At 46.5% G+C, this 23,315-nt stretch overlaps 1 protein-coding gene across 19 annotated transcripts in view; it reads left to right on the top strand.

Moving 5' to 3' along the window:
• LOC130277649 (zinc finger protein 569-like) overlaps nt 1-23,315 on the top strand; it is a 614,204-nt gene that overhangs the window by 576,047 nt on the left and 14,842 nt on the right. For 5 of the 19 annotated variants that reach the window (XM_056528636.1, XM_056528699.1, XM_056528655.1 and 2 more), the window contains 2 exons: nt 8,499-8,666; nt 11,037-11,163. The exons of the other annotated variants lie outside the window; for them this stretch is intronic. In XM_056528636.1, the coding sequence (XP_056384611.1) occupies nt 8,499-8,666; nt 11,037-11,163 (295 nt within the window). The remainder of the gene's footprint in view (nt 1-8,498; nt 8,667-11,036; nt 11,164-23,315) is intronic. 19 annotated transcript variants of the gene reach the window in all.

Here is a 23,315-nt window from a genome sequence, read left to right as displayed (position 1 = left end):
GTGGCTGAGTTGCCCATAGCAACCAATCAGAGAGGCCTTTGTTAAAAATGAAAGTAGTGATCTGGTTGCTATGGGCAACTCCAACGCGCTTCCTCTATACAGGACTTGATAAATCTTCCCCATTCGCTTTATTCCGTGGGTCCATACGATTACGATACCCAAATTGGGCCAATGACCATGCAGATTACTCAACGTTATATTTGAACATTTACGCACGCGGCGATACCACACTTTTTTATTTTATTTGGAAAATGAGGAGGGAGGTGAGGGGTACTCCGCTGCTCAGTGTTTGGAACAAACTGTTTCGAACGCTGGCACCGGGAGCTCGTGAAGTCATAGCCCCGCCCCCTCATGACGTCACACCCCGCCCCCTCAATGCAAGTCTATGGGAGGGGGCGTGACGGATGTCACGCCCCCTCCCATAGACTTGCATTGAGGGGGCGGGGTGTGACAACATGAGGGGGCGGGGCTATGACTTCACGAGCTCCCGCTGCCAGCGTTCGAAACAGTTTGTTCCAAAAGCTGAGCAGCAGAGTACCCCTTTAAAACTTTTATTAGGGAAGGGGTTAATTTCAATTTTATTCCCTTTATTTTGCAGAAAGGGGTTAAGCACATCTGTGTATAACTTCTAGGCAAATCTGTCTATAATAGCTAAGCAGATATGCCATTCAGGAGCATAAAAAAGCTGGGTGAGAAATTATCACCTAGCTTTTTCATGCTCCTGCATGACATATCTGCTTAGCATAGCTCAGCTATTATAGATAGATACATTTGACCAAGATGTATAGATAAATCTATCTATAATAGCTGAGCTATGATAAGCAGCAATGGCATTCAGGAGCATGAAAAAGTTAGGTGATAATTTCTCACCTAGCTTTTTTTATGCTCCTGAAAGGCATATCTGCTTATAATAGCTCAACTATTAGATTTGACCAAGATTTATAGATAAATCTATCTATAATAGTTGAGCTATTATAAGCAGATATGCCTTTCAGGAGCATAAAAAAAGCTAGGTGAGAAACTATCACCTAGCTTTTCCGTGCTCCTGAATGTCATTGCTGCTTATAGCCTATAAGGATAACTTGCTATAAATTATAGGCAAATCTGTCTATAATAGCTTAACTAATATAAGCAGAAATGGCACTAAGGAGCACAGAAAAGCTGGGTGAAAAATTTCTCACCTATCTTTTTCATGCTCCTGAATGGCATAACTGCTTATAATAGCTCAGATAGATTTGACCAAGAGTTATAGATAAAACTATCTAGAATAGCTGAGCTATGATAAGCAGATCTGAGATATGCCATTCAGGAGCACGAAAAAGCTCAGTGAAAAATTTTCACCCAGCTTTTCTGTGCTCTTTTATTTATTTATTTATATTTTTTTTTTAAACATGTTTTATTGAAAAGTAAGGAACAATCGGCTCGCAGGCCCAATAAAGTGTCAACATGGTAGTACACGTTACATTGATTCAAGGGCGCCTGAGCAAAGTACAGTCTGACAGAATGTAAACGACAGGGTTACTTGTCTTAGAGTGCAAAATAAAGAACACTAAACCGGCAACCGCAAACCGGGAGAACCCGGGATACTCTAGAAACTAGGAATTGGAGCACCCCCACGGAGCATACCCTGGGTAAAGTTGTGTACCATCATAGTTAAGAGAAAAAGGTAAGAAATGGAGAAAGAGAAGGGGGAAGGTGGGAAAGAAAAGAAAAGAAAGGAAAGAAAACAGTCCCGTGCAAGAAAAGAGAAGAGAGAGGACCAGCTAACATGTCACATAAAAGAGAGAAGACGACAAGCGCACCATGTAATCACACACGGTCTCCAGGGATCGGAGATGGAGGCCCACGGGGAGACATAGAGTATGAGCATTGCGTGGACGGAGAGGAGCACCACTCACCCCACACTGAAAGAAATTTACCGGGACATTTCCTATGTTTATATACCAAATGGGAGAAGGGTATCACTGCATTCACCAAAGCCTTCCATGGAGATAAAGTAGGGGGGCCGGGGTCCATCCACTAAAGTGCAATAGCCTTCCTGGCCATGAATAATGTTTCCCTCAAGAAGACGCGGACATGATGAGTCCACATCTCCTCATCTAAAACAACAAATAGACAGATTAAGGGGTCAGCAGAAAAGGGAGGCTGGGCGAGCGTGTTGAGGAATCGAATAACCTCCCCCCAAAATGCCTCAATATTGGGGCAAGCCCAAATAAGATGCCAAAAGTCCGCTCCGGCATCACCACAGCGGTGACAGGCATCAGAGTCGGAACGACCCATTCTAAACAGTCTGAGAGGGGTAACATAGCTGTAATGAATGACATTCAATTGAATCAATTTATTATTAGCCGCTGGGGACACCAGCATATGTGAAGAAAATATTTCCTCCCAGATCTCTGTAGACAAATTGGGGATGTGGGACTCCCAATGCCGGACCGCCGGCAGCTGGGAACCGGAAACCTTGGCCTGAATGAGGTGTGTATACAGGATGGACACCAGCCCCCTAGGACCCTGAGAACGCAGCACACCTATTAGAGGGAAGGCTGAGATAGGGGCACTACCTACAGGGAACTGAGCATTAAGCGCATGGCGCAACTGTAAATACCTGAAAAAACAGTGCCTGGGCAAAGCATAGGTGGATTGTAACTGATCAAAGGAACACAGTACATTGTCACGGTACACATGGTCTAAAGTAAGAATCCCGAGTCCCCTCCAAAAGGGTGGGTCCAGAGAGACAGTAATGTGTGGGAGGAAGGGGTTGTCCCACATCGGGAGATCCAATGGCACACCAGTATAACCATAGAGCACCTTAGCAGCACGCCACACCTTGATCGCCAGTTTATGAAGGGGTAGGTAAGCCCGCCCGCCAAGGGTGGGACTCTCCAGTAGAAGTCTCGGGGTCAAGAACGGGACAAAGCTATTTAAGGATCGCTCCGGACCTGTTCCAACATCCTCTCCCACCCATTGCCTGAGATATCGTAGCTGGCCCGCCAAATAGTAAAGGTAGAAGTCGGGTAATGACATACCTGCCGCTAATTTAGGGCGTTGCAAAGTAGAAAGTCGAATTTTGCGTCTATTCGGGCCCCAAATAAATGGGGACAGAAGAGAGTGAAGGGAGTCAAAGAAACATTTAGGGACAGGCCCAGAAGCGTGTTCCAACATATATAGGCATTTAGGAAGGATAATGAGTTTAATAAGATTAACACGCCCAGTAACAGATAGCGGTAGCGTAGCCCAAACTCTAAATTTGGATTTGACATATGGGATCAGTGAGAGGATGTTAGACGATAGGTCACCAGCTGGGTCCCTATGGATAAAGATCCCCAGGTACTTAAACTCCGTGACCACTGGAAGGCCACACATAATGGGGGGCCAAGTTTTACGCAAGAGGGGCATAATAACGGATTTAGACCAGTTAATAAACAGCCCAGAATAGAATCCGAACCTATCCAGTAAGGCCATAGCATACGGCAGTGTCGCCAACGGGTCTGAGAGAAAGAGCACTGTATCATCCGCGTACAGACCAATGCGTTCTTCCCTATCTCCCACCGGCATACCACGGAAACCAGGGTCCTGGCGGATACGCAGTGCAAGGGGCTCCACCGCAAACTGGAGTGGGGACAGAGGGCACCCCTGACGCGTACCCCTGCCCAAGGGAAACGGGCGTTAGCAAGTACCATTAACCAGGACCTGGGCCCGCGGACACCGGTAGAGGAGGGAGACCCACTTCCGGAAAGCAGGACCAAAACCGAACCTAGAGAGCACTGCCTGCAGGTACCCCCACTCCACCGAGTCAAAAGCCTTTGCAGCATCTAAAGACGCCAAGGCCCAATCACCACCCAGAGCCCCTCCCACCTGGACGGCAGTTTGAACCCTACGGATATTGTCCGATGTGGACTTGCCCGGCATGAATCCGGTCTGATCTGAGTGTATAATGGACAGTACTACCTGATTCAACCGCTTAGCTAAAACTTTTGTGAGAATTTTATAATCCAGATTTAATAAAGAAATCGGCCGATAGGAGCCACATTCTAAGGGATCTTTGTCAGGTTTCAAGAGGACAACTATGGTCGCCTCGTACATAGAGTCAGGTAGAATATCGTCTATAAATGCCTTTTCAAACATATCCAACAGGGGAGGAAGGAGAATCTCCGAGTACCGAAGATAAACCTCCAAGGGGAGGCCATCCGGGCCCGGGGACTTACCCCTAGTCATGTCAGCTACTGCTTCCTGCACTTCCAAGAGCGTAAGAGGGGCATCCAACATGTCTCTATCACTATCAGATAAAACAGGGAGATCTATGCCGTCCAGGTAAGAAGCCAGCTCCGCATCATCATATTGAACCTGCGAAGAACAAAGGTTAGTATAAAAAGCAGAAAAACTTTGTGCCATCTCCTCCACCCCCAGCAGCATAGACCCATCTGGGGCTTGAAGTTTAAGAAGTTTAAGCCTTATTAGACTCTGAAGGGTCCGCCACATATCTGGCCTCCAGAACGGTGCAGGAACTGGCCAGTTCCTCCTCCCGCCGAGATGCAGATTTCTTAATAAAAGAGATCGTAGATTGCAGGCAGCCCCGCAGGTATGCCTTTAGAGTCTCCCACACCAGCACAGGAGAATCTCCAGGAACATTGGCTTGAAGGAACACCTGAAGCTGGTCCGGGATTCGGTCGTTGGGGCCAATCTGATCCAGCCAGAAAGGGTGCATTCTCCATCTATGCGGTGTACCAGAATCGGCCACGCGAATGTCCAGCAATAATGGAGAATGGTCAGAGACAGCACGCGGTTCATACGAAACCGCTGAGACATGAGAAGCGGATTACCATAAGCGAGGTCGATTCTGGACAGCGCATTGCGACCCAGAGTGTGGCAGGAGAATTGTCTAGTATGAGGATGGCGATCCCGAAAGATGTCCACCCAGCCAATTTCATCTACCAACAAAGAGAGAGGAGTGGTCCCAGTTCCCAAAGGAACCCCTCTGGTACTGTGGCGATCCATGACCAAGTCAGGCACCATATTAAAATCTCCCATACACAGCACACGCGCGGAAGGGTAGCCAGCGGCAAAAGTGACAGCACTATGCAATACCTCCATGGAGGCCGGCGGGGGATTATAAATACATAGCAGCACATAAGGCACATTGTTAATATAGGCATAGACAAAAATATAACGACCATGTGAGTCTCTACGCACAGCTACAGGATCCCATCTCACTGACCTAGCAACCAAAAGTGAAACGCCCCTAGAGAAAGATGTATGGAAGGAGTGGTGAGACCATTGTACCCAAGGTTTGGTAAACTGGTGGGCCCTGTTCGGGGTGAGATGTGTCTCTTGTAATGCTATCACATGAGGGCGAAACTTCCTAATATGTGCAAAGACCATTGTACGTTTACGAGGGGCCCGGGCCCCCCGTATATATTCCACGACATTACTCTAAGGTCCGCCATGGTAAAAGAGAGTGTACACAAAGAACACAGCAAGAGACACATAAAGACAACACAAACATCAGCCATCCACACCAACAGATTGTTACAAACACACACGGGTCCATGAAAATAGAAAGGGCACCAGGGTGGTGAGAGGTAGAAGTGGTACAAGATAAGCTCCATTGGGAATGCACATTCTGACAAGAGAAACCTCCCCTAAACATGGGGGACAAACGTAGAAGAAAACAAGAAAAGCACACATAACCACTGCAGGAAAAGCAGTGAGAGAGCAACAGCTCCATCTAGTGGGGAGAGCCTGCTCAAACATGGGGTAGATGAGAGCCTCTGGATTATATAAACTGCAGAAGGGGCAAGGGGGATAACAGATAGAAATAGGAGGGAAAAACAGGAAAACAAATAAAGAAGAGGGGGGGGGGGGGGGAGAAAATGACCACCAATGAAACAAAGAGGCAAGGGGAAAAAAGGAGGAGGCTTAAGGTATGATACTCAGGAGGGGGAAGAAATCAAGGCAGGAAAGAGGGAACAGACGAGGAGACATCAGGAGACAGAGCGAGAATTGGAGGAGTAGAAAGCATAATAAACAGTGCAAAGTGACCACCATTGACACCAGTCTCCCGCCACCCACCCAGCAGGAGAGCAGTCATCATAACCCACACCCTAGTCAACCCATAAAGGGCACATGGAAGTGACCTCGCTTCAGAGGTCAAGCAGGGGCATAGGGAGGGGGGGAATTCAGCATTTGGAATGTCCAGGCAGGGGGATCCAATTTGTGGGGGGAACTGGAAGAAAGTCTTGAAAGTTCCATCAGGGCCATGCAATGTCCATGTGAGAGTCCAACTGCAGTCCCAGCACTGAAAGTCCGGGGGGGGGGGGGAGAGAGCAGTCCGGGTATGGGGGTCCAGCCGACCGGAGGAAAGACAGAGGGGTATGCTCCCCACAGAAGTCCGGCCCAGTCCCACGTGGGTAAACTTAAAACGTCCCAGGGGTAACAGTGATCGGTGGGGGGGGGAAAAAAACGGCAGTCTGGACTGGGGGGGAGAGGGTGGAAAAAAGGTGCCAAATAGGTTGGATAGCAGGGAAATACACAGTACCTCAAACACTGCAGGGAACCAGGGTAGACAGGAGATGTAGAAAAGGGACACATGCTGGGACTCCATGGCTGTCACCTACATCAGTCCGGTCAGGCAGCTAGGTCCCGCCAGGGGCAGCAGGTTCACCTTCGCCTACTCAGCCATTCATCTGCGTCCTGCGGGGTGGCAAAGAAAATCGCCCGGTCTCCATCCACCACCCGGAGTCGGACAGGGTAGGCCATGGAGTACGGCACCCCCCGTTCACGCAACCGTGCCTTAACATAAGTGAAGGAGGCCCTCTTGCGCTGGAGATCGGAGGAGAAGTCCGGGAAGATGGACACCTTGGCATTCTGGACCGTGATCTCCGGCAGCCGGCGGGCAGAACGGAGTATCAGGTCCCGGTCATTGCAATTGAGGAATCTTGCTAGCAGCGGGCGAGGAGGGGCCCCCGGTACAGGTGGTTTCGCCGGCACTCGGTGCGCCCTCTCTACAGCATAAGCAGCAGAGAAGGGAGCATCTGGCATGAGCTCCCGAATCCATGTTTCCACAAAGGCCCTGGGATTCTGGCCCTCTGCGCGTTCCGGGAGACCTATCACCCGTATGTTGTTCCGGCGCAGCCGGTTCTCGAGGTCGTCATTCTTCTGGCAGGCCGACTCCAGCTGCTCCTGCACCGCTCGTAAGGAGGAAGGTAAGGGCTGTACCGTGTCCTCTAAGAGTGGAGATGCGAGTCTCCGTCTCCCCAACCCGCTCCCGGAGACTCTGCAGATCTTGCCGGAGAAGGCCAACATCCACCCTGACCTTCTCCATCTTGCCCGTAAGGGAGGTCCGGCACGTCTGAATAGCCATCAAGAGGGTGTCGCTCACCTCCCGAAGGGTCAGCTCAGGGCCGGCAGAGTCGTCATCGGGTGACAAGGCCTCTCGCTCCTCCGCTCGACTTTGCGGCCCAGCCCGCCCAGCGCCATCTTGTTTCACCGCACAGGCATAGTCTCGCAGCTTCTCCACCGCAGATCTATCCTTCTGTTTTGTAGGATCCAGTTTAGGTGCAATCGTTTTGGTCCTGAGTCGGGTCAGCGGAGTCAGAGGCTCCAGGATTCAGTACAGGATAGGTAAAATGCAGGCTCTAAGCGGGAGCACCTACAGTGTGCGACCGCTCATCTCAACCGCCAGGCCACGCCCCCCCTTTTCTGTGCTCCTTAGTGCCATTTCTGCTTTATATTAGTTAAGCTGTTATAGACATTTTAAGATATTAAAGCCAATAATTTATAGCAAGTTATCCTTTTATAGGCTATAAGCAGCAATGGCATTCAGGAGCATGGAAAAGCTAGGTGACAATGTCTCACCTATATTTTTTTATGCTCCTGAATGGCATAACTGCTTATAATAGCTCAGCTATTATAGATAGATTTGACCAAGAATTATAGGTAAATCTGTCTATAATAGCTGAGCTATTATAAGCAGACATACCATTCAGGAGCATTGAAAAGCTAAGTGAGAAATAGTCACCTGGCTTTTCTGTGTACCTGAATGGCAAGTGAGTTCATGGCTTTTTTGGGGACTCCAGAGGCAGAGAGCAATGACCACCGGTGGGATCTCTGTCATACAGTCACACAGCCACATTTAAATTAGACAGGTGTGGGCCGAGCAGGAACCCAGCACATACGCTGCTCTTTCTGGCAGGGGGAGGAGCATCCTGTGACGGGGGTCAGGAGTTTACCCAGCCCACATGACCACCCAGGACCGTAAGTAAGAATCAGGGCCGGCCCTCTTTATCTGTTAACAAGCCTATGCGGGCTGCTGGGCCTATTTTCCCGTTGGGGCCTGGAGCTGCAGCCCCATCAGCCCCTACATTAATCCGGCCCTGACCTTCCATACACATCAGACATTTGTAGGGTCCGGTCTATACTGACTACTTCTCCTTACCACTATAAAATATGTATGTCCAGCTTTATAATATATTTACTGATCATTTTCTCACCATATACAGGATTACATGATAGTGAAGAACACGTCTGGAGACATTGTAACCCCTTGTGTGACAGGAGGACAGAGCAGGGCCCGGGGCCCCATCACGGAGCCTCCACCTCACTCACCGATACATGAGAAGAAGATCCTAGAACTCACCCACAGGATCACTGAGCTGCTGACTAGAGAGGTGACACTGCTGGGACATTATACAGTAATGGAGGGGTCTGGTGATGACTGGAGAGGTGACACTGCTGGGACATTATACAGTAATGAAGGGGTCTGGTGATGACTGGAGAGGTGACCCTGCTGGGACATTACACAGTAATGGAGGGGTCTGGTGATGACTGGAGAGGTGACACTGCTGGGACATTATACAGTAATGGAGGGGTCTGGTGATGATTAGAGAGGTGACACTGCTGGGACATTATACAGTAATGAAGGGGTCTGGTGATGACTGGAGAGGTGACCCTGCTGGGACATTACACAGTAATGGAGGGGTCTGGTGATGACTGGAGAAGTGACACTGCTGGGACATTATACAGTAATGGAGGGGTCTGGTGATGACTGGAGAGGTGACACTGCTGGGACATTATACAGTAATGGTGGGGGCTGGTGATGACTGGAGAGGTGACACTGCTGGGACATTATACAGTAATGGAGGAGTCTGGTGATGATTAGAGAGGTGACACTGCTGGGACATTATATAGTAATGGAGGGGACTGGTGATGACTGGAGAGGTGACACTGCTGGGACATTATACAGTAATGGAGGGGTCTGGTGATGACTGGAGAGGTGACACTGCTGGGACATTATACAGTAATGGAGGGGTCTGGTGATGATTAGAGAGGTGACACTGCTGGGACATTATACAGTAATGGAGGGGTCTGGTGATGACTGGAGAGGTGACACTGCTGGGACATTATACAGTAATGGAGGGGTCTGGTGATGATTAGAGAGGTGACACTGCTGGGACATTATACAGTAATGGAGGGGTCTGGTGATGATTGGAGAGGTGACACTGCTGGGACATTATACAGTAATGGAGGGGTCTGGTGATAACTGCAGAGGTGACACTGCTGGGACATTATACAGTAATGGAGGGGTCTGGTGATGACTGGAGAGGTGACACTGCTGGGACATTATACAGTAATGGAGGGGTCTGGTGATGACTACAGAGGTGACACTGCTGGGACATTATACAGTAATGGAGGGGTCTGGTGATGACTGGAGAGGTGACACTGCTGGGACATTATACAGTAATGGAGGGGTCTGGTGATGACTGGAGAGGTGACACTGCTGGGACATTATACAGTAATGGAGGGGTCTGGTGATGACTGGAGAGGTGACACCGCTGGGACATTATACAGTAATGGAGGGGTCTGGTGATGACTGGAGAGGTGACCCTGCTGGGACATTATACAGTAATGGAGGGGTCTGGTGATGACTGGAGAGGTGACACTGCTGGACATTATACAATAATGGAGGGGTCTGGTGATGATTAGAGAGGTGACACTGCTGGGACATTAATCATCACCAGACCCCTCCATTACTGTATAATGTCCCAGCAGTGTCACCTCTCTAATCATCACCAGACCCCTCCATTACTGTATAATGTCCCATCAGTGTCACCTCTCTAATCATCACCAGACCCCTCCATTATTGTATAATGTCCAGCAGTGTCACCTCTCCAGTCATCACCAGACCCCTCCATTACTGTATAATGTCCCAGCAGGGTCACCTCTCCAGTCATCACCAGACCCCTCCATTACTGTATAGAGAGGTGACACTGCTGGGACATTATACAGTAATGGAGGGGTCTGGTGATGACTGGAGAGGTGACACTGCTGGGACATTATACAGTAATGGAGGGGTCTGGTGATGACTGGAGAGGTGACACTGCTTGGACATTATACAGTAATGGAGGGGTCTGGTGATGATTAGAGAGGTGACACTGCTGGGACATTATACAGTAATGGAGGGGTCTGGTGATGACTGGAGAGGTGACACTGCTGGGACATTATACAGTAATGGAGGGGTCTGGTGATGATTAGAGAGGTGACACTGCTGGGACATTATACAGTAATGGAGGGGTCTGGTGATTAGAGAGGTGACACTGCTGGACATTATACAGTAATGGAGGGGTCTGGTGATGATTAGAGAGGTGACACTGCTGGGACATTATACAGTAATGGAGGGGTCTGGTGCTGATTAGAGAGGTGACCCTGCTGGGACATTATACAGTAATGGAGGGGTCTGGTGATGATTAGAGAGGTGACACTGCTGGGACATTATACAGTAATGGAGGGGTCTGGTGATGATTAGAGAGGTGACACTGCTGGGACATTATACAGTCATGGAGGGGTCTGGTGATGATTAGAGAGGTGACACTGCTGGGACATTATACAGTAATGGAGGGGTCTGGTGATGAATAGAGAGGTGACACTGCTGGGACATTATACAGTAATGGAGGGGTCTGGTGATGATTAGAGAGGTGACACTGCTGGGACATTATACAGTAATGGAGGGGTCTGGTGATGACGGTATCATTGTGTGTCAGGTTCCTATAAGGTGTCAGGATGTGGCGGTCTATTTCTCCATGGAGGAGTGGGAGTATGTAGAAGGACACAAGGATCTGTACCAGGACATAGTCATGATGGAGGATCACCGGCCCCTCACATCACAAGGTAAGAGGAGACATTAGAGTTCCCTTTATGTTTCAGGTTTATATTATCTCTATAGATCAGTTATGTCCCTCTGGTCTCGATAGAATTCTCCAGAATCTGACTTTATTAACCCCTTCCCTGCTGTACGGGACGGTTCCTAGGACCCCTGAAATGTATCTGACCGATAATAAAGACACCGACTCCGAGGGGAAACACTTCTTAATGTAGAGGAGCAATGGGAAGAATCCAAGGAACAGTCCAGCTCTCCGGAGCAGAATATAAAAGAAACTTCTATATTTAATCCATAGATAAAATCACAAAGGCAGCGCAAGTAAAACCAAACAACGCGTTCCGTATAGTCTTTATCAAGGTATAAAGAAAATAAATAATACTCGTCTGTAATAGCACTGCCTCCTAATGAAATTGTGCACACACAATCACGGTAGTTAACTCAATGCGTGCCGAAATGAAACCTCAAGCCACATGACGAGGCAAATGCCACTCACAGCAAGAAATCCCGGTTGTGTGTGCATAAGGACATCCGGGAAATGCACACCTAAAAAAGTTTGAAGGGGTACTCTGCTGCTTAGCATTTGGAACAAAGTCTTCCGAACGCTGGAGCTGGGAGCTTGTGATATCATAGCCCCACCCCTTGGCAGGGAGCAGTGCTGAGCTTGTCTGTGTCCCTGCTGCAGTCTGAGATTTAGGACTCCAGCATGAGTCTGAAAGTTATAAAAAGGCTTGCGGCCAGGACTGGTAGGGAGACCCCTAGGGGTCATTTTTTCAAAGTGGAAATTAAATAGAAGCATATTTTTTAATAACATGCTATTGGAAAGTTATTCTGCATACATTAATCTATAATATAAGTTTTTTTTGATGAATTTACCCTTTAATTCAGTTTCCTCCCCAAGGAGGTCTTGAAACATGTTCATTGGCAGTTACTCCGAGTGAAGAGGAGGAGAGGGAGAAAAAAAAGCAGAGATGGCGCTATGTAGTGCATTTAATCCCAGTTTTTTTGGGGTTGGACAGTTGTTCCAAAATGGGGAAAATCACTCACCTATTGGCATTGTGCAGGCAGGCACAACACTGGGATCACATGTAACAGGTTGCAGTATCGGGAGGCTGTTGCAGTATCGGGAGGCGGTGCCAGCGGTGAAGATACAGGAGGAAACGGCTGGTTCTGGGATAACCTGGCGAGGCTACCGCAGTATTCCGGCAGAAAAATCCGATTTCGGCTAGAAGGCGTTTCAAAGGTTCATCCTTCTTCTTCAGGTCCTTTTTGAAGGATCCACTGCCGTGGTAGCCTGGAGGTTTACCTCTCCTCCTGTGTCGGCTGCTGCACTGTGAATGATAGTCAGGAAGGACCAGGCTTTATCAATCGAGCGCAGAGCACACAGATCAATGTGGTTTTATGGAACCACATTGATCTGTAAGGAATCAGATGATTCCTCCTAAAAGTCCCCTAAAGGGACTAATAATGTGTATAAAAAATAAATAAAAGGTTTAAAAAAGGTTTAAATAGTACTTATCAACTAAACTTTCCCTAATCCCCTCCCCATCTTCCCCTGTCACTATATCTATCCTAGTGTTTATTTCAGGTGTAAACCCCCTATAAATACCTTTTTTATCTTCATCTTTGGCAGCTCAGTTAGGAACTTGTGAGAGGGGAGGAAGTGGGCGTTCCCGGCAGACGCAACGTCATGTGAAGCCTTGCCGGGACGGCGGCTTCTGCCCTTCTTCCTTCTATCTAAACCAGGGGTCTCAAACTCCTGGCCATTTGCGGCCCACGGAATGAAAGTTTGTGGCCCGCACCATGTATATGTAATTTGTATTGCCCTTCGGGCAAGCAGCGCTAAATGCTTGAAGGTTTCACTTACCCCGCCCTTCTCCACGTCTCCAGCCGGTGTAGTGAAGAAAACTGTGTCTTGAAGCGTTCTGTGTCCTGAGCAGAGCGAGACTGCACACCCCCCCATCAACCAATCACAGTGTCTAAGCACTTTCATCAGCTGTTCGGGACACAGAACGCTTCAAGACACAGTTTTCTTCACTACACTGGAGAGGAGAAGCGCAGGACAGGTAAGGTTGTCTGTGTGTGTGTGAGCTGGGGGGAAAGACAATGCTACCTAATGTGGGGAACCTGCTGCTACCTAATGTGGGGGACCTGCTGACTACCTAATGTGGGGAACCTGCTGCCTACCTAATGTGGGGAACCTGCTGCCTACCTAATGTGGGGAACCTGCTGCCTACCTAATGTGGGGGACCTGCTACTACCTAATGTGGGGGACCTGCTACTGCCTAATGTGGGGAGCCTGCTTCTGCCTAATGTGGGGAGCCTGCTTCTGCCTAATGTGGGGAGCCTGCTTCTGCCTAATGTGGGGAGCCTGCTTCTGCCTAATGTGGGGAGCCTGCTTCTGCCTAATGTGGGGAGCCTGCTTCTGCCTAATGTGGGGAGCCTGCTTCTGCCTAATGTGGGGAGCCTGCTACTGCCTAATGTGGGGAGCCTGCTACTGCCTAATGGGGGAGCCTGCTACTGCCTAATGTGGGGAACCCCCAGAAGTAGCACCCCCATCATCCTTCAGCTCATGCTATTACCACACTGGGTAGGGGGAATGGGGGGGGGGGGGGTTGCTGGTGGATGATGGAGGTGCTACTGCTGGTGGAGGGTGTTGCTGGTGGATGATGAGGGGCGTATGTAAGGGGCGCATGCAGCCCAGCCTCATCCAGCTGCCAACTCCAGTGGCCCCCTGATAATTTGAGTTTGAGACCCCTGTTCTAAACAATCCTTCTATCTTCATGAGCTGCGCTCCACTGACTCTCGGTCATCACGTGTCGGTGCTCCTTGTCAGCACGAGGAGCCTGAAGACGCCACTAGCCAGCAGAGCCAGGAGCGCACCCTGCGTGGATGCGCGCACAGCGCTCGCTCCCGCCTGTCTGACAGGTGGGGAGCCTCACTGAGTATGAGATTTCGGACTCAGCCACCAGGCCAGCGTGAGTCCGAAATCACTAAAGAAGGGACTCCAAGGGAGACCCCTAGTGGCAAGAATCTCAAACACATAAAACACAAAGTATACATATTTTTTTTATTAGAACCCAATTACAAAATTATTTATATATATATATATATGTTAAAGTATAACAAGTATAAATAAATTTGATGAGAGGTACTCTTACCCCCCTTTTCCCAAATTCCATCTAAAAAATATATAAACATAATAAAAATAAACATATGTGGTATCGCTGTGTGCGTAAATGTCTGAAGTATAAAAATATATTGTTTAGTAAACCGCACGGTCCAAAGTCCAAAATAGTGTATTTTTGGTCACTTTTTATGCGATCAATAAGTCCAATCAAAACAAAAATGGTACCGATAAAAACTTCAGATCACAACACAAAAAATGAGTCCTTATACCGCCCCGTACCCGAAAAAAAAAAAATTATAGGGGTCAGAAAAGGATCATTTAAAATGTGTTAATTTTCCTGCATGAAGTTATGATTTTTTTCAGAAGTCCGACAAAATCACCTATATAAGTCGGGGATCATCTTAACCGTATGGACCTACAGAATAATGATGAGGTGTCTTTTTTACCGAAAATTGCACTGCACAGAAACGGAAGAACCCAAAATTACAAAATGGCGTTTTTTCTTCAATTTTGTCGCACAATAATTTTTTTCCCCCTTTTTGCTGTAGATTTTTGGGTAAAATTACTGTCATTACAAAGTAGAATATGTGGCGCAAAATAAAAAATCCTCATATGGTTTTTTTTTTAGGTGCAAAATTGAAAGGGTTAGGATTTTTAAAAGGTAAGGAGGAAAAAAGGAAAGTCCAAAAACAGAAAAAAACGCTGAGGCCTTAACCTTTTAAGGACACAGGGCGTACCTGTACGCCCTGTGCCAGGTCCCGGTGTTTAAAACGCGGTCAAGCCGTGACCCCGCATCACGCCGGGTCGGTCCCAGCTGCTGATGATAGCCGGGACCCTGGCCTAATAGCGCACGGCACATATAGTTGTTTGTGCTGCGCGCTATTAACCCTTCAGACACCGGCGATCAAAGTTGATCGCCGCGTCCAAAACAAAAGTAAAAGCTTCCTGGCAGCTCAGTCGGGCTTATCGGGACTATCGCGATAAAATCACGATGTCCCCCTATAACGCTGATCCATGCAAAGCTATGGCTTTGCAGGGATTAAGGTAAAAGTTCAGTGTGTGCAGTGTTATACTGATCATTGTTATCCCATAGGAGACTATAACACTGCACACACTGATCTCTTATACTGATCATTATTATCCCATAGATTATAACACTGCACACACTGATCTCTTATACTGATCATTGTTATCCCATAGGAGATTATAACACTGCACACACTGATCTCTTATACTGATCATTATTATCCCATAGGAGACTATAACACTGCACACACTGATCTCTTATACTGATCATTGTTATCCCATAGGAGACTATAAGAGATCAGTGTGTGCAGTGTTATAGTCTCCTATGGGATAATAATGATCAGTATAAGAGATCAGTGTGTGCAGTGTTATAATCTCCTATGGGATAACAATGATCAGTATAAGAGATCAGTGTGTGCAGTGTTATAATCTATGGGATAATAATGATCAGTATAAGAGATCAGTGTGTGCAGTGTTATAGTCTCCTATGGGATAATAATGATCAGTATAAGAGATCAGTGTGTGCAGTGTTATAGTCCCCTATGGGATAATAATGATCAGTATAAGAGATCAGTGTGATCAGTATTATAGTCTCCTATTGGATAATAATGATCAGTATAAGAGATCAGTGTGATCAGTATTATAGTCTCCTATGGGATAACAATGATCAGTATAAGAGATCAGTGTGTGCAGTGTTATAGTCTCCTATGGGATAAGAATGATCAGTATAAGAGATCAGTGTGTGCAGTGTTATAGTCTCCTATGGGATAACAATGATCAGTATAAGAGATCAGTGTGTGCAGTGTTATAGTCTCCTATGGGATAACAATGATCAGTATAAGAGATCAGTGTGTGCAGTGTTATATTCTCCTATGGGATAATAATGATCAGAATAAGAGATCAGTGTGTGCAGTGTTATAGTCTCGTATGGGATAATAATGATCAGTATAAGAGATCAGTGTGTGCAGTGTTATAGTCTCCTATGGGATAATAATGATCAGTATAAGAGATCAGTGTGTGCAGTGTTATAGTCTCCTATGGGATAACAATGATCAGTATAAGAGATCAGTGTGTGCAGTGTTATAGTCTCCTATGGGATAACAATGATCAGTATAAGAGATCAGTGTGTGCAGTGTTATATCTCCTATGGAATAATAATGATCAGTATAAGAGATCAGTGTGTGCAGTGTTATAGTCTCCTATGGAATAATAATGATCAGTATAAGAGATCAGTGTGTGCAGTGTTATAGTCTCCTATGGGATAACAATGATCAGTATAAGAGATCAGTGTGTGCAGTGTTCTAGACCCCGATGGGAGCTATAACACTGCAAAAAAAAGTTAATAAATGTGATTTAACCCCTTCCCTAATAAAAGTTTGAATCACCCCCCTTTTCCCATAAAAAAAACAGTGTAAATAAACATATATGGTGTCGCTGCGTGCGTAAATATATAATTAATTAAACCGCTCGGTCAATGGCGTACACACAAAAGAATTCCAAAGTCCAAAATAGTGTATTTTTGGTCACTTTTTATATAATGAAAAAATTAATAAAAAGCGATCAAAAAGTCCAATCAATGCAAAAATGTTACCGCTAAAAACTTCAGATCACGGCGCAAAAAATGAGCCTCATACCGCCCCAAACACGGAAAAATAAAGTTATAGGGGTCAGAAGAGGACAATTTTAAGCGTATACATTTTCCTGCATATAGTTATGATTTTCCAGAAGACAATATCCAACCTATATACCGTATATACTCGAGTATAAGCCGAGTTTTTCAGCACGATTTTTCGTGCTGAAAACACCCCCCTCGGCTTATACTCGAGTGAACTCTCCACCCGCAGTGGTCTTCAACCTGCGGACCTCCAGAGGTTTCAAAACTACAACTCCCAGCAAGCCCGGGCAGCCATCGGCTGTCCTGGCTTGCTGGGAGTTGTAGTTTTGAAACCTCCGGAGGTCCGCAGGTTGAAGACCACTGCGGCCTTCGACATCATCCAGCCCCCTCTCACCCCCCTTTAGTTCTGTACAGTACTCTCCTCCGCTCGGCGCTGGTCCGGTGCTGCAGGACTGTCCGGAGAGGAGGTGGTCCGGTGGGATAGTGGTTCCGGGCTGCTATCTTCACCGGGGAGGCCTCTTCTAAGCGCTTCGGGCCCGGCCTCAGAATAGTCACGTTGCCTTGACAACGACGCAGAGGTGCGTTCATTGCCAACGTACTTCTGCGTCATCGTCCAGGCAACGCCTCTATTTCGGGCCGGAAGCGCGGAGAAGAGGCCTTCCCGGTGAAGATAGCAGCCCGGAACCAGTATCCCACCGGACCACCTCCTCACCGGACAGTCCTGCAGGACCGGACCAGCGCCGACCGAAGGAGAGTACTGTACAGAACTAAGGGGGGTGAGAGGGGGCTGGATGATGTCGAAGGCCGCAGTGGTCTTCAACCTGCGGACCTCCGGAGGTTTCAAAACTACAACTCCCAGCAAGCCCGGACAGCCGATGGCTGCCCGAGCTTGCTGGGAGTTGTAGTTTTGAAACCTCTGGAGGTCCGCATGTTGAAGACCACTGCGGGCGGATGATGACAAGAGGATGATGAAGGGGGGGGGGGGGGGATGATGAAGGGGGGTTGGGATGATGACAAGGGGATGATGAAGGGGGGGAAGGGGGGTGTGGGATGATTACAAGGGGATGATGAAGGGGGGTGGGGATGACGAAGGGGTGTGTGTGGGATGATGATGAAGGGGGGTGGGGATGATGACAAGGGGATGATGAAGGGGGTGGGGATGATGACAAGGGGATGATGAAGGGGGGATGTGTGGGATGATGACAAGGGGATGATGAAGGGGGGTGGGGATGATGACAAGGGGATGATGAAGGGGGGATGTGTGGGATGATGACAGGTGATGATGAAGGGGGGATGTGGGGGATGATGGCAAGGGGATGATGAAGGGGGGATGTGTGGGATGATGACAAGGGGATGATGAAGGGGGGATGTGTGGGATGATGACAGGTGATGATGAAGGGGGGATGTGTGGGATGATGACAGGTGATGATGAAGGGGGGATGTGTGGGATGATGACAGGTGATGAAGGGGGGATGTGTGGGATGATGACAGGTGATGATGAAGGGGGGGATGTGTGGGATGATGACAGGTGATGATGAAGGGGGGATGTGTGGGATGATGACAGGTGATGATGAAGGGGGGATGTGGGGGATGATGACAAGGGGATGATGAAGGGGGGATGTGTGGGATGATGACAGGTGATGATGAAGGGGGGATGTGTGGGATGATGACAGGTGATGATGATGAGGGTCTGGATGATGACAGGCGGTGATGACGATGAGGATGTTAATGACGGGGGTCTGGATGATGACAGGGGGGGATGATGTATTTCCCACCCTAGGCTTATACTCGAGTCAATAACTTTTCCTGGGATTTTGGGTTGAAATTAGGGGTCTCGGCTTATACTCGGGTATATACGGTAAGTCGGGGATCATTATAACTGTATGGACCTACAGAATGAAGAGAAGGGGGCATTTATACCGAAAAATATACTGCGTAGAAACGGAAGCCCCCAAAAGTTACAAAATGACGTGTTTTCTTCAATTTTGTCGCACAATGATTTTTTTCTGTTTTACCGGGGATTTTTGGTAAAATGACTGATGTCCCTGCAAAGCAGAATTGGCGAAGCAAAAAATAAGCCACAATATGGATTTTTAGGTGGAAAATTGAAAGAGTTATGATTTTTAGAAGGTGAAGAGGAAAAAATGAAAATGCAAAAACAGAAAACCGCTGAGTCCAAGAATTAAAGGGGTACTCTGGTGGAATTATTATTATTATTATTATTATTATTTTTTTTTTTATCAACTGGTGCCAGAAAGTTAAACAGATTTGTAAATTACTTCTATTAAAAAATCTTAATCCTTTCTTGTTCCTTTATATTTATCAATAAAAGTTCTTAATTTTAAAAGAAAAAAAGATCTTAATCCTTTCAGTACTTATTAGCTGCTGAATACTGCAGAGGAAATTCTTTTATTTTTGTTTTGGAACACAGTGCTCTCTGCTGACCTCACGAGCACAGTGCTCTCTGCTGACATCTCTGTCCATTTTAGGAACTGTCCAGAGCAGCATATGTTTGCTAGGGGGATTTTCTCCTACTCTGGACAGTTCCTAAAATGGACAGAGATGTCAGCAGAGAGCACTGTGTTCCAAAAAGAAAAGAATTTCCTCTGTAGTATTCAGCAGATAATAAGTACTGGAAGGATTAAGATTTTTAAATGTACAAATCTGTTTAACTTTCTGGCACCAGTTGAAGAAAAGGTTTTCCACCGGAGTACTCCTTTATTAAGGGGTTAGTTGTCTATATGTAGACCCTATATATTGTTTGGCACATGTTGTGCATGTGATGCAGTACATGAGATGTGTGAGAGGATTTTAAAAGCTTGTTGTGTTATAGTGGAAGTTTTGTGCGTGTATTTGCAAATTATGCGTCTGGTGCGTCCTCAGGGGACATTCCCCTGGTGACATAACCGCTTCTTATTTGTTGACCACTGTTATCGACAGAAGTGAAAGGGCTGAGTGACAGAATGTTGCTTATTGTGCTGTTACGCTTGGCAACAAACCGGCATCCATCCTGTAAGGGCGCACGCACACCACGTTTTTGCCATACAGTTCCCGTATATGGTTTCAAGTTAAAAACCGAACGGGACCGTATAGAAAACCGTACGGGACCATATAGAAAACCGTATGCATTGACTTAACATTTGTAAACCGTATGTCAAACTCATCATCCGGTTTAGTCCTTCTTGCGTCTTATACGGCTTTGTACGTTTTTTTTTTACCCGTACCCAAAACCGTAGTCTACCACGTTTTTTGGTCCGGGTGAAAAACCGTTATCCCATAGGAGACTATAACACGGCACACACTAATCTCTTATACTGATCATTGTTATCCCATAGGAGACTATAACACGGCACACACTAATCTCTTATACTGATCATTGTTATCCCATAGGAGACTATAACACGGCACACACTAATCTCTTATACTGATCATTGTTATCCCATAGGAGACTATAACACTGATCACACTGATCTCTTATACTGATCATTATTATCCCATAGGAGACTATAACACTGCACACACTGATCTCTTATACTGATCATTATTATCCCATAGGGACCTATAACACTGATCACACTGATCTCTTATACTGATCATTATTATCCCATAGGAGACTATAACACTGCACACACTGATCTCTTATACTGATCATTGTTATCCCATAGGAGACTATAACACTGCACACACTGATCTCTTATACTGATCATTGTTATCCCATAGGAGACTATAACACTGCACACACTGATCTCTTATACTGATCATTATTAACCCATAGGAGACTATAACACTGCACACACTGATCTCTTATACTGATCATTATTATCCCATAGGGACCTATAACACTGCACACACTGATCTCTTATACTGATCATTGTTATCCCATAGGAGACTATAACACTGCACACATTGATCTCTTATACTGATCATTATTATCCCATAGGGACCTATAACACTGCACACACTGATCTCTTATACTGATCATTATTATCCCATAGGAGACTATAACACTGCACACACTGATCTCTTATACTGATCATTGTTATCCCATAGGAGACTATAACACTGCACACACTGATCTCTTACACTGATCATTATTATCCCATAGGAGACTATAACACTGCACACACTGATCTCTTATACTGATCATTATTATCCCATAGGAGACTATAACACTGCACACACTGATCTCTTATACTGATCATTGTTATCCCATAGGAGACTATAACACTGCACACACTGATCTCTTACACTGATCATTATTATCCCATAGGAGACTATAACACTGCACACACTGATCTCTTATACTGATCATTATTATCCCATAGGAGACTATAACACTGCACACACTGATCTCTTACACTGATCATTATTATCCCATAGGAGACTATAACACTGCACACACTGATCTCTTATACTGATCATTGTTATCCCATAGGAGACTATAACACTGCACACACTGATCTCTTACACTGATCATTATTATCCCATAGGAGACTATAACACTGCACACACTGATCTCTTATACTGATCATTATTATCCCATAGGAGACTATAACACTGCACACACTGATCTCTTACACTGATCATTATTATCCCATAGGAGACTATAACACTGCACACACTGATCTCTTATACTGATCATTATTATCCCATAGGAGACTATAACACTGCACACACTGATCTCTTATACTGATCATTATTATCCCATAGGCGACTATAACACTGCACACACTGATCTCTTATACTGATCATTATTTTCCCATAGGGACCTATAACACTGCACACACTGATCTCTTATACTGATCATTATTATCCCATAGGAGACTATAACACTGCACACACTGATCTCTTATACTGATCATTATTATCCCATAGGGACCTATAACACTGCACACACTGATCTCTTATACTGATCATTATTATCCCATAGGAGACTATAACACTGCACACACTGATCTCTTATACTGATCATTATTATCCCATAGGAGACTATAACACTGCACACACTGATCTCTTATACTGATCATTGTTATCCCATAGGAGACTATAACACTGCACACACTGATCTCTTACACTGATCATTATTATCCCATAGGAGACTATAACACTGCACACACTGATCTCTTATACTGATCATTATTATCCCATAGGAGACTATAACACTGCACACACTGATCTCTTACACTGATCATTATTATCCCATAGGAGACTATAACACTGCACACACTGATCTCTTATACTGATCATTATTATCCCATAGGAGACTATAACACTGCACACACTGATCTCTTATACTGATCATTGTTATCCCATAGGAGACTATAACACTGCACACACTGATCTCTTACACTGATCATTATTATCCCATAGGAGACTATAACACTGCACACACTGATCTCTTATACTGATCATTGTTATCCCATAGGAGACTATAACACTGCACACACTGATCTCTTACACTGATCATTATTATCCCATAGGAGACTATAACACTGCACACACTGATCTCTTATACTGATCATTATTATCCCATAGGAGACTATAACACTGCACACACTGATCTCTTATACTGATCATTATTATCCCATAGGAGACTATAACACTGCACACACTGATCTCTTATACTGATCATTATTTTCCCATAGGGACCTATAACACTGCAGGAAGTTATACTCGCCTGTCCCCGCCGCTCCGGACTGTCACCGCTGGCCTGGATGTCGCCCTCCATCGTGGTCGCCGTGGTCGTCTCTGCTGCCTGGTATTGTCGCTCTTCATTGCCGTTATCACGTGGCTGCGTACGCCGCTCCTATTGGATGACGGGACGGCGTGCGCGGCGATGTGATGTGGATCCTGAAGAGAATGGTCTGGAGCGCCGGGGACAGGTGAGTGATCGTCAGCAGACCACAAGGGGCACCTTAAACGGTTATCCGGCGGTAGCTGAAGCCGTCTGCGCTGCAGGATAACCGTTTATGCGATGGCCCCGTCATACAAAAGCATCGTATGTTGTAGGGCCGGGCGGTATATCGGTTCATACCAAATACCCCAATTTTTTTCTGCACGATATGAATTGTCCCAATACCGCAATACCGATTGGGCCCCTCCCCCCCGGATGCATCATCACCTGCAGATGAGTTGCCGCGGCGCTTTAAATGAATGACTTGCGGGCTGCTGGCAAGCTATCACCACCCCGTGCAAGCGCTAAAAGCCTGGGAGGTGACAGCTTCTGACTCGCAACTTAAAGGAAAACTGTCAGATATTATTTCCCGCACTATCCGCAGATACGGATGGATAGTGTGGGAGACGCCGATTCCAACGAGCTCTACCTTACCCGGATCCGCCCAGTCGTTCGCCCGCAATTGTAGTTTTATTCTATGTGTAAATCTTGCTGTAAC

The sequence above is a fragment of the Hyla sarda genome, chromosome 1, assembly GCF_029499605.1.
Source record: "Hyla sarda isolate aHylSar1 chromosome 1, aHylSar1.hap1, whole genome shotgun sequence".
Taxonomy (NCBI): Eukaryota; Metazoa; Chordata; class Amphibia; order Anura; family Hylidae; genus Hyla; species Hyla sarda.
The sequence above is the reverse complement of the archived record's forward strand: the minus strand, read 5'-3'. Positions and strand labels throughout refer to the sequence as shown.